General features: G+C 42.9%; 1 protein-coding gene across 1 annotated transcript; it reads left to right on the top strand.

The window, feature by feature from the left end:
• Nucleotides 1–578: 578 nt before the first annotated feature.
• Nucleotides 579–8,704, top strand: LOC310865831 (uncharacterized protein; the record flags this gene model as incomplete). Its single annotated transcript, XM_083775041.1, has 4 exons — nt 579–719; nt 5,869–5,943; nt 6,255–6,369; nt 8,059–8,704. The coding sequence occupies 4 exons, from the start codon at nt 579–581 to the stop codon at nt 8,673–8,675; spliced, it is 948 nt and encodes a 315-aa protein (XP_083631167.1). The 3' UTR covers nt 8,676–8,704.
• Between the last annotated feature and the right edge of the window lie 3,788 nt (nt 8,705–12,492).

Raw genomic sequence — 12,492 nt, forward strand, 5'->3', positions numbered from 1 at the left:
TGCGGTGCATCTGAGTCAACATGCCTACATACAGGAGAGGCAAGTCTGGTCTTTTCAATTAGTTTGTTTGCTCAGCTAAGATGGCATGGTATTTGTATTCAAATCAGACTCCTGCCTTCTCTAAGAACAATGGGAACTCTTGGCATGTTGACGTCTACATTAACTTACCAATGTATTACCTTGTGGATGTGGACACTTGCATGTGTATGCTTTGCTGTGGTATCTTCCCTTTGCATGGAGGTGGGTTATCTGCTGGGTCACCTTTACCCTTACATGGCGACAACTCATTACATAAGTAATCAATCTTCCCCTGAACCCACAACAAGACTTCGCCAGAGTCATCGGGTGGAAACTGGAAAGGGACGGGATACATTTCAATGTGTCACAACGAAATTGCCATCGTCAACTAAAATGGTAGCTTGGTTGGCAACCCGGATTAGGACCAGCTTCCTATAGTTCCCCTTGGCCGAGACATGAATTTCAAAAGGTCAGACCAGGTGGACTTGGGAGCAAGAGCAAATTGGAGGTGAGGGGCAGAGATCTAATTAGAACTCTGACCCGGCTTCACATGACAGATGATGGTGTTTGGGGAGAACATCTTTCCTTCATTGGCCATTAAACTGTGGATCATACTGACTGACCTGCAAGCCAATCAAGCACCTCTGAAGGTCTTTGACAGCATAATTCTTAGCATCGAGGGGAAGTCCATGAAGCTGCTCGTGAGATTTCACTGTAGCCTGCATACTGTACATAGCCCAGTGACTTGTTTAAAGCTCACACTTTAAGGGCTATTTTACTTTTAAACACTTCTGTGGTTATTTTAACGTCAACTACTGTATATGTGCACCCCCAGACAGATTTAAGTTGCTTGATTGAATATTTTGAAAATGTTATAAAATAAAGAATATTTGGGTAATGTAGTCATTTTTTGTATTGTCACGTTAGCAATATATACTGGTTTGACTATCTGGCAGTGTAGACCTATTGGTGCCCCAGCAATGTTTAACGCAGCTCCAATGTGCTACATTACTGTTTACTGCATCCCCAATGTCCGACAACCTGGTGGCCTATTTGGCAAGGACACAGAAACAAAAAAGAGATAATCGTCAATTGAGAAATATAAAGGGACAAACACAATCTGTTCTGCGCTAGATGGAGATAAATGGTGCATATAAGCCACTGCCTTCCATTGCGCCTACCCAGCCTGCACCACGGCTGCACTGTGCACTGCCACAATGATGATTCATCTCACCCCCACTATTTATATTTCCTAATTGTAATTAGTACGAATTATCAATTATGCTTAGTGCCTAATTGCCCTTCATAAAGACAGCTCCCCAGGTTTAAACGGGTCCATTTAAATAATGTAACTAATAGCTCCTGCCTTTACGTCGTGGATACATCTTCATTGTTCCACGGGCGGAGCGTGATGGTTGCTCGTAATTTAGAGGGGCAATCGAGTGAAGGAGTGCAGGTGGCAATGTGGGAGTAATTATTGTTAATGAATTATGATGTGACCTTCTCAGAACAATGGCTAATCAATGCTCACGTTGAGTGACAGTACACCCAGCTGCAGATGCCAGTGAACGCATAGTAGTCATTATGGGCAGGCCTCGGCTCTATGGAGAGATGGCAGCAGTCTTTCTCTCTCTTTCTCCATATCTCTCGCTCTTTTACACGCATGTGTGTGTGTGTGTGTGTGTGTGTGTGTGTGTGTGTGTGTGTGTGTGTGTGTGTGTGTGTGTGTGTGTGTGTGTGTGTGTGTGTGTGTGTGTGTGTGTGTGTGTGTGTGTGTGCGTGTGTAGTGGACATGCATGCCAAGCTACTAACTATCTATTCATGTACAGACAGAACAAGAGCTGAAGTTGTAAGGCATATACGTGGCTTTGTACACATGCTGGACACTGGTCAGGTTTTGTGCCTAAAAGTCTCCTTGGGGGCCAAACTGGTGAAGTGCAAGATAAACTTTCATCATAACTATCATACTTTGTTCATTATGTCATAAACAACCAGCCACCTTAAGAAATGAATACAGAAAGTCCACCACGAAAGTATACAATACAATAAACTCTGGCTTTTAGCTGACTTTTCATACATTTCCGATGCCATGTTGCAGACCCGTGGTGACGTGCGGGCAGAAGCACGTGCCTATAAGGACATCCATGCGAACTGTGTGTGTTCTGGACGAGACATAATTCAATACAAATCACTGTCTTCCTACTGATGTATATATATATAGAAAAAGGAAAAGTAGTGTCAAAAGTAGTGAAAATAGCAAATCTACAACCTGACAATGTGTCAGATAAAATAATCTATGTGGCACAATTCTACTCTCTTCAGGACAGTCTAACCAGGAGGAATGTGATTCCATGTGGTTTCTTCCTATATTCAGAGCTGTAGAAGGAGTCAAGGAAATTCCAATCTGATCTTTAGTGTAAGTGCCTGTGTTAATGTGTAGTGTAAATTGAACAAAGGCCTCGGTGAAAATGCTTAAAGTGGGGTCTTACAAGTTACAACAATGGGTCACTCGACTCCTGCAGTAGTCCTGGTATCTGATCTTGCAGCAGAAATACTGTTAAAACGAACCTTGAACTGAAGTTTTAAAGTTGAAGAGATTAGAGTGGAAGAGTTTTCAATGTCTGTCCACATGGCTTTCTGAATGAGGATGTTGGCCATCAACCGCAGCAGAGTTTGAACTGACCTTTACCTTGTGGTGACAGCGGCGTGATGTGACTGACAGTGTCCCTCAGCATAATTTACCCCCCCCCCCTCACCCCCACCCCACCCCGTGTCGCCCTCCATCCCCTCCATCCACGATGGAGTCGACCCTTTTACAAATCACCCCCAACTTTACACATCTGCTGCCTGTCAGCATCTGCCAGATGCACTCACCCATCCCGCCCGTAATGAAAAACTCTCATTACTCGCCCCCACCCAACAGGTACAACGGGCCGTTAGGACAATTACTGGGCAATGCCACTGACCTTGTTGTTGGAGAGAGTCAAACAAACACAGAGGTCTCAGTGAGAAACAGGGCCGGTGGCAGCACAGTGCCCGTCGGCACACTGTGGAGACAGGAGAACTGGCAAAGGAGTGATACTTTTTCTTTTCTTTTTTTTCCCGCCTGCTAAGGAAGATTGCGCTGCATCGATCTCGACACATCGATGCCAACTGACTCACATTGCAGGTACCGTGGCAAGCTACCAACAGATTGTGAGACAGCACTGATGGACAACTGAGAGAGCGCCATACATGAATGGTTGCATCATTTATAACAACAATAAAATGTAGGAACTGTATTAACTGTATGTAGTTCTGTATTTGTATATATACCACGTATTTCTGTGGAATAATACATAATAATGACCTTAGTCTGAAATGCCATTTAAATAAAGTTTGACTTGTCTTGATGATAGTAATATGTAAACCAGTATCATTCAAAGGAATGCACTTAACAATTGCTCCTGCTCAGCAGCGTTTCCCATTAAAGTTTAACGACGAAATATAACAATTACAAGGTTTAGGAATGCCGGACAGAAGGGCTAACCTCCGCCTCTAATGGTTGACAACACTCACTGATCCTTTGTTTCAGTCTCACTTTACAGGAGAGCTGGGGCGACAGTGGACGGCTATACAGACACAATAGATGCTGCATGTGAATAAAGAAGCCCCGGCTCATAATGGCGCTCCTGCCATTAGACAAATTATCTGACGTTTAGCAGACTCGGGGAAGCCTCCCTGGTGATGTAATGACTTTATTGACCCCAGAGGGGGGTCTTGTATGGAAGTGTGTCTCCTTGGCTCCCTGCGGTCTCCAACGGGGGAACTCTCCTCTGAACTGCAGCTCTGGCTGTTCCAGAACTCAGAAACGGGGCCAGATGCCGTCCCTGTCCTCTGGGGTCTACCTGGGGGCCTCTTTGTACCCCAGGGGTCCCGCTCATTGTCCCGCAGCTCCATACAAACAGATGTCTGACCACTGTTCCTTCGTAGGAAGTTATAAACCTCCAGCGTGCAGCCGGCTCCATTCATATGGAGGGCTTACATTAATGGCAGTACAAGTGCCATACATATGCTAATGTAGACACACAGACACCCTGTAGGAACGGCTTTTAACAAATGTTTGACTATGTAACTACCACAGAAACATACCATATCACCAGGCTGCACTGGGCCAGGAACGAGAAACAGCCATGTAAAGGAACAATCAACCTCAGCCATATAAGTAACACAGGAAGCGGTGTATGGGGAGGTTAGTTGACAGACTGTTAAACAGTGTGTAAATTGATCGGATCACCCTCGTCACAGGCATGGGCAGGAACTATAAGGCTAAAGAAATATACCAGACAAAGTTGTAGACAGAGTAATGGCAATTCGGTCTCCCTTTTGCCCCAACAATATAGGTAAGACCTCACAGGTCTATGTGCATGGTAAAATATGCTAATGCTTATAAACAAGAGCATATTACCACTTGGCATTACATTGCCACCATGGCAGCTATACGGGCAAAGCAAAATTGTATAATTGTAAAATCTCTGCATTGTGTGGCAGGGGTGAATACGCCATTAATTATTTCATATCACAAGATGTAAAATGATTGTAAATGATCATAAATGCTAATACTGTAGACTCAATATAGGACTCAATAATTGGATAAGCATTTCTTCCCTTGCGATGTTGCAGCCACTGCAGGTCTAGCCTTCCAGTTGGTTATCGGAAATTAATGTCAGGGCCCAGCCAGCTTTATCAGTATTGGACACTCGCTATAAGAATATTGATCCGTACGCACAGATCCAACCTACAGTTTAGCCATCTTCAGCCATCAAGGTTTTAAACAGCCACATACTGTATGTTTTAATAATACCAATGTCTCAAGTGTGCATTGATTTATTGCAAACAGCTGTGAGGAAAACAACCATTCTCATGAAGTTACCCGATTATAAGACATTTCCATGAATGTTGTGAATGTCATTTGAATATGGATCTTGTCAGATTTACTGTGAATAATGATTAACGTGCATCAACGTTAAGTTAACTGAGCAAATGTAATTTGTTATTGGTAACATGCCTGCATACAAGTTATAAAGACAGAAGGCAGGAAATATTTACACAATTTTCTATATTCTAAAGTATAAACCTATAGTTTGAATGCACAGTAAAATCCTCAGTGTTCATTTATCCATTTGTAACTGTGAGACTATAAAGGGTGTTTAAAAATGTAGACTACAAATATAACCAAGTAGACCATTACAATTTACAGGTCCATTTGTTTACATTGCAAAACTGTAATTAATTATGTTAATGAAAGAGCTGGGAAATTAAGGAATATTTCATAAAACACCTCTCCATGTGTACAATAATTGCAGTATGAGACTGATTAAGTATTTCTAAGTCATCCTAAACCTACACTGAATTGCCATTTGCCAATGGTGTGCCTAATATTGATATAGGCTACAAAACAACTGCAAAAACCTAGACTGAACTAAAATGAACTAAAAGTGAGAACATCGTCATGGTTGCGTTTAGCAACAAATGAATTTTGCTGAGTTGAATAGTAGCCTAATGGGTGCCGCGTTTATTATGCAAAAATTTAAATTAAAATCCTTTATCACAAATCTATTCAAAGAGAAAGTTTCTCTGTAGCTCAAGGGAACGCTCCCAATGAGCAGTATGACCGTTAACTGCCAAAGAGTCAGGCCATTTAGGGAGACAGGGGGTAATCTCCGATTTGGATCAAGTGCCATCTGTGTCCAATTTACTTTCAGGTCGTGTATTATTGAATTTAATGATATGGGTGATTATCGACGAATCCTTTGAGGCCATTAACAGGTCGTGTGAAACGCTAATAGTGTTTGTGTCACGTGGTGCTAGGGGGGCCGCGTCCCCGCGAGTCGCCAGAGAGGGACAGACGCTTTAAAGACGGCTCTTAGCATCATGCTGTGTAGAGTAGACTGACCGAGCCGGCTGACAGACAGAAGCGGATCAAACGGGCTAGACGCCGCGAGGGATAACCACTCGATCTGCTCATGTGCTTTCATCAACCTTAAAGAAGACAACGATGAAACTATGAGAAGTTCCTCTCCACACGCGTAATTGCGCATGCACGTTAAAATTGCATTTACATCCTCGTTCCCGCAACTGAGATCACATTGCGGTTGGTTTAGAACAAGAGAATGCTGGATTCCAAAGACTCTGGGGTAATAATGACTTCCAGTCATAGGATTTCATTTTCTATAATTGATATTCTGGATCCAAAGAAATTTAACAGCAAAAGGATCAACGGACACTCCATCGCCAAGTTCCCTGCGTCTAGTGTGGAAGCAGAAAGTTTGGACGAGAGCACAGGCAACAGAGTTCAGCGCACGAAAACAGGTAGGAAAGTTCGAATATACAGGCTAGATTGAATTCATAATGTTTAAAGCTCTAGCTCTCTTAATATAATATTATGTTATTTATTTTCTATACCCCGATATGATAAATCATCAAATGCACACGTTTTTATAGCGCAATCTATGTACATATAAATGCACATCAGCTATTCAGATGTAGGCTAAATGTGAAGCTGGAAGGTTCCAATTGTATTTATTTATTATAGTATAGCCTATAATAATACTTTAAAGCTTTCAATCCGAAACAAGAAACTAAACTGTCCAGCGGCCATGCTGGAACGGGTCGCTGTTTTATATCAGATTTATTGTCATCTCTGTATGACCTTCCCTTAATTTCCAAGGCTACGTTTCCTTTCAAGAAGCCCACAAAAGGCTTTGCTCCCAGAGCCCCAGCGTGTGATTGGCATTGGGACAGGCCGGCAAGATAATTGTTTAAATCGTCCCATTGAGGATGCCCCCGTGCGCTTTGATCGATATCCCATTACTGCATCCTGCATATCTCCCTCCAGCACCTTGCAGGTACAAACTTCACACCCCATCCATGTCTGATCCTAAATACCGTTCGATTAAAACTTCCCTTTAAATAGATGACATTTATCGATCCACCGACAAATATGAAACTCCATTAGCACGTCACGGCTGAGACGGTGCAGCTGGATTTAAACTGGATTTCTTTCCGCAACATGACATTTGAGGCGATGTGTGGTTTATAAATTATTGAAGGATTAGTGACCAAGCCACCCTTTAGCCCCCCTATGAACCCTGCGGCTTCGTTCCACTTGCACAACCTCATCCTCAAACATTTGACAGCTGTTAGTCGACTTTAGGCCTTGTGTACTTTGTATATAAATGGTATAGCCTACCGAACTGTATGAAGGGAACCTTCGGTGTACTGTACACTCAAGATATAGGGCTAACTTTCCATTACCCCGTTAGGCTACTTGCCTGTAGGCTACCTACAACTCCTGGATTTGAAAAGTAGGCACTAGTCAGGCTATAGTGCTCTGGCGCTGTCCTTTCAGCACCACTGGCTAAGTTTCTTGAGCTGCAAATTGAAGGAAATAGGCTAAAGGGACACTTCACCCTTTTTGCATTTTTTTTTATGTTAATGATGTTTAGAAGATTTAGAACACTTTCCTGGGGGTCTTTATGTGTGTAATATGTGGTTTTAGATATTTTAAATTTTAGCAGTGAGCCCAGTGTCTCTGATGTCATGGTTCATGGACACCGGGCTCACTTCCTTCCTGGACTACAATTCCCATAATGCTTTGGTGCACTGCTCCTCCTTGTGGATAGGGGGACAACATGTAGTCCAGGAAGTAAGTGAGCCCAGTGTCCATGACATCAGAGACACTGGGCTCACTGCTAAAAAAAATCCCTTTAAGCCTAGACTATTATTAGGGTATTATTATAGACTATAGACTATTATAGACTATTATTAGGGTATTAGGGTATTATAGGGTTAACCACTTAATTGACTTAAATCCAATATTCTTATTAAAACAGACCTGAGTTGCAACTATACAGTGCTTGGACTGCTTTTTTGCTAATGTTTGGATGCTGAGAGTTCAGGTAGGCGTCGGCCTACAGGTCAGTAGGCTAAATAGCCCACGCTGTCGCCCCACCCATGCTGCAATGACCTGATCATATGAAATGTGTCTATGTTTTGTAGGTGGAGACGTCATACATGCTGATGTTGCCGAGCCGCTTCTGCCGCCCTCGCCGACAGAAGCAGACTCCTGTTTCACCGGAGAGCAGCAGGAGGATGAAGGGGACGATGAGCGCTACAGCAGCGGTGCTGCTGCGATAGCGGCCACTACCGGTGACCCGTCGCCGCACAAGCGACGGCGCTCAGACCAGGCCTGCGCTAAACCACGACGCGCCAGGACGGCGTTCACCTACGAACAACTTGTGGCCCTGGAGAACAAATTCCGCGCAACGCGATACTTGTCCGTGTGTGAGAGACTGAACCTCGCCCTTTCCCTGAGTCTGACCGAGACCCAGGTCAAAATCTGGTTCCAAAACAGGAGAACCAAGTGGAAAAAGCAAAACCCCGGTGCTGACAGCACGCTGCAGCCCGGCTCAAACTCTCTTGTGAACGTCAGTCCCTGTCCGTCCACTTGCGTCGTGAGTTCTGCAAGTTACCACCAAACTTTCCCTACCTTCAGCTCTGGGAATATGATCTTTCACACGGCCGGTGCTGTTCCTCTTTCAGCCACTGGAGGGCTATTGCACCCTTTCTTGTCCAATGGCTTTGTCCAGCCATCATATTTCAGCCCACATTTATGAAATGACTCGAGAAAACAAGTTTATCTTAAAACTGATGACATTTGAGGCCAATGTCGATATTGATCAAAGTAGGCCTGTACTACCAGTAGGCCTGTACTACCAGTACAGTACCCTCTTTTGGACATTTACTGCCTGTAGTATACTGCCCAAGGACTTCTGACCTGTTGCCATGATGATGCCATGTCCCATTCTATGAATTCAAGAGAGAGAGCGAGAGAGAGAGAGAGAGAGAGAGAGAAAACTGTAGTGCCAACAACCTTTGTCTTGTCTAGGTCAAGGAACTGGAGTGATGGAATCGCAGCTCAATCGAATGCCATTCCAACTTCCTCCTCAATGTTATATTCAGCAATGGACATTATCCAGAACCGTTACAAAAGGAAAAAAATATATAAAACAGACCTGTTGAGTGCTTAGCTGTTTTGCTTTTGAAAACAATACGTGATTGCATTTTCTAAAACATTGGGCCTCTGTCTAGCACCTTGCTGTGTTTGTACAAACGTTTGTATCAAAAGCACATTATCTGTTATCTGTTATCTCTTAAAAATACATTATCAGTGTAAATTGAACATAATGGAGCACACCTTCTTGGTTTAAATTATTAAAACACCTTTGCGTTTTTACTAATTAAAAATGAATGCATTTTGAATGAGAATACATTTAAGGACAATGTGTAATTGCACCATGTTGTCATAACAACAAAAAAATTTGTTGCTTGTGAAAGTTATGTCTTAGTATCATTGTTGTTCAGAAGTCATTTGGAGCACAATTCTAAATGAGGTCCAGTTGACTGAATAAAAACACTGGTAGTGCCATCTCCTGGACATAAGCATGATGGCACACCAGAAATCATAACTTTATTGATGCCTGAGTGAGTTATTCAGTACTAGTACTATCTATCTGGAAAAAAAGACACAATGCCTATATATGGATGTGAACTAGGGTTTGGAAAAAAGACTAGACCCAAGCGCTTGTGTCTAATCATCACTTGCATGCTACAACCACACAGTGGCACACTTTCATCATTCTCCCACACAATCTGTGGCTCAGAAATGTGAACTAGCCTATAGGGCTGCAATTTACAATAATACCTTTTTTACTTTTTTTATGATAGATATATCTGTCAATTATGTCTATTACTTTAATTATTTGATTTAATATTATATATTATTATATATTTGTAATATATTTTCAGCAGATTAGTCTTAGTCTTTTGAATAATGCACCATTTATTTAGTAAATTTAGTCTTAGTCTTAATGCAATGTTAATTTTGACAGCAAATATTTAGTCTAAGAATAACACATTTAGTTTTAGTCCTATATTTAGTCTTCTGAAATTGTTTAGTCTTGTCGCCTAATAACAAAAATCACTATCGTATACGTCATCATACATCATCTCATTCCGGCCAATCACAATTTGCGTCCTCACTTTTGTCTTCAATGTTTGTTAACACAATGTTTGTGTTTACACAAACCCTCAAAGCTGGACATATAGGAAGGGCTAGCGCCCTTCAAAAAACTGTCTTTTAGTCTGTCAACAGAATTAACACTGATATTAATTTAGCCATAGAATTACATTGTTATCCTATGTTAAAAAATCACACCCGTGTGAAGTGAGGGACGCTCTTATCAACATGCATCATCATACTCAATCATGCATAATAATAATAATATTAAAGAAACTGGTTAATATGTGTACAGTCACTTTAAAAGTGTCATTTTGTTTACCCGGGCAGCGCTGGTTGGCAGGCATCAATACACTTTAGACATATTTGTGCCAGCATGGATGATTAAAAAAATGTATGCTCGATAACAGACTTGATAAACCCAAATCTTATTGATAACGGGTACTCAATAAGCTTGTTATCGGATATTATTTCGGGTATCGGTTATCGAGTTCCATCCCTAGTTACGACAACTCTGTTCACTTCTTCTACATAGACTTCTATTGGCGAATAGTGACAAAGGCCTGAACCGGACTTTGACAGGATAGGTGCAGTAAGTTCCGACTGCATTGGAGTCTAGGGGCTTTATAGTGACAAATGAGTTAGATGAACTACGTGACCAGGCTGTTTTCTGGCACTGTTGTAATGGGTGGGGACATGGGCTAACATTAGTGCTTTTGTAACACTTGCTATAGCATCCCACTGTTTCTCAACCAATTTCCTAATAATAATGACTCAACCAGGCAATAACTCCTGTAACTGTAACTCCCTTTTTCTGTTAAATTTCTTGACCTCCAACTTGTCAGTAAATGTCATCATAGGTCATTCAGGTCACTAAGTTTCTCAAATAGTGGAAAGAAAATTATATAGACAAATCCTACATTACTAAATGCATGGTCAATGGTCAGGGACCACATGGTCAGGGACCACATGCAATACCTCCACGGACCACCTGTTGAAAACCCCTGGATTAGGTTATCATTTTAAAACTGAATCATTATTGGAAAATTAAGCTCTGTCAGTTACAAAGTGGTAACAGGTCAATCTGTCATAATCTGACAACTCTCACTGCGTGCGCACGCGTGCATGCGTGCGCACGCTCGTGTGTGTGTGTGTGTGTGTGTGTGTGTGTGTGTGTGTTTGTGTGTGTGTCTGTCACTCAAACTGCTTTGAAGAAGGGGAACCTGTACGTTTCAGACAGTGGTGTGCCACTTGAGGGGGTGTGTATGGGGGTGGGGGTGTGTGTATGGGGGTGGGGGGGTGTGTATGGGGGTGGGGGTGTGTGTATGGGGGTGGGGGGGTGTGTATGGGGGTGGGGGGGTTAGGGCAATTTTCTCTTGATCGGTTAAGGTTTGATGTGTCAAACCGTCAAAACTACCTGCAGCTGGGGTGCTGCTCTCATTGTGGCTCCATAAAGACCTGCAGCTGGGGTGCTGCTCTCATTGTGGCTCCATAAAGACCTGCAGCTGAGGTGCTGCTCTCATTGTGGCTCCATAAATACCTGCAGCTGGGGTGCTGCTCTCATTGTGGCTCCATAAAGACCTGCAGCTGGGGTGCTGCTCTCATTGTGGCTCCATAAAGACCTGCAGCTGGGGTGCTGCTCTCATTGTGGCTCCATAAAGACCTGCAGCTGGGGTGCTGCTCTCATTGTGGCTCCATAAATACCTGCAGCTGGGGTAGAGGGCTCCATAAATACCTGCAGCTGGGGTGCTGCTCTCATTGTGGCTCCATCCTCTCTGTCTGTCCCCCACTCTCTCTCTCGCTCTCTTTCTTTCCTCTTTGTCTCACATACACGTACTGTAGGCTGAAATCTATATGCATTGTATACAACAGTATATCCCACTGTTCCAATGTGCAGACTGATGCAAATAAAAAGTGTGACTTTTCATTTTAACAAGGCCTAACATGTCTCATCAATATTCTGGGAAATCCAGCATGAATCATGTTCCCATGCTAGTTCTCGGCTAGAGGCAACAACCGCATGACAATGCTTTGAATAATTTTGTAGAGGTATCTGAGGGGGGGGGGGGTCGTTTAGGTCTGGGAGAAGAGGGGTCGTGTTTAAAATTCATGCAAGAGCATTCTCCGGGGCAAGGTCAGACGTTAATAACATGAGCACCTTCACATCACATCACATGCCTACACGTTGTGTGTATGTGGGTATGTGTGTGTGTGTCTGCAGTCTATACGTGTGTAGTGATATGCTTAGGGCTATGGTGGTATGGGAGAAAATTCCATCTACAGCCCCTGCTGGCTTTACTTATCTTTTGCAGTGAAAAAAGGGGGAGGGTTGAATAAATAAAACTGACCTGATGATTGAGGTGTGGGGGTGTGTGTGTGTGTGTGTGTGTGTGTGTGTGTGTGTGTGTGTGTGT

The sequence above is a fragment of the Protomyctophum parallelum genome, assembly GCF_964188405.1.
Source record: "Protomyctophum parallelum genome assembly, chromosome: 10".
Taxonomy (NCBI): domain Eukaryota; kingdom Metazoa; phylum Chordata; class Actinopteri; order Myctophiformes; family Myctophidae; genus Protomyctophum; species Protomyctophum parallelum.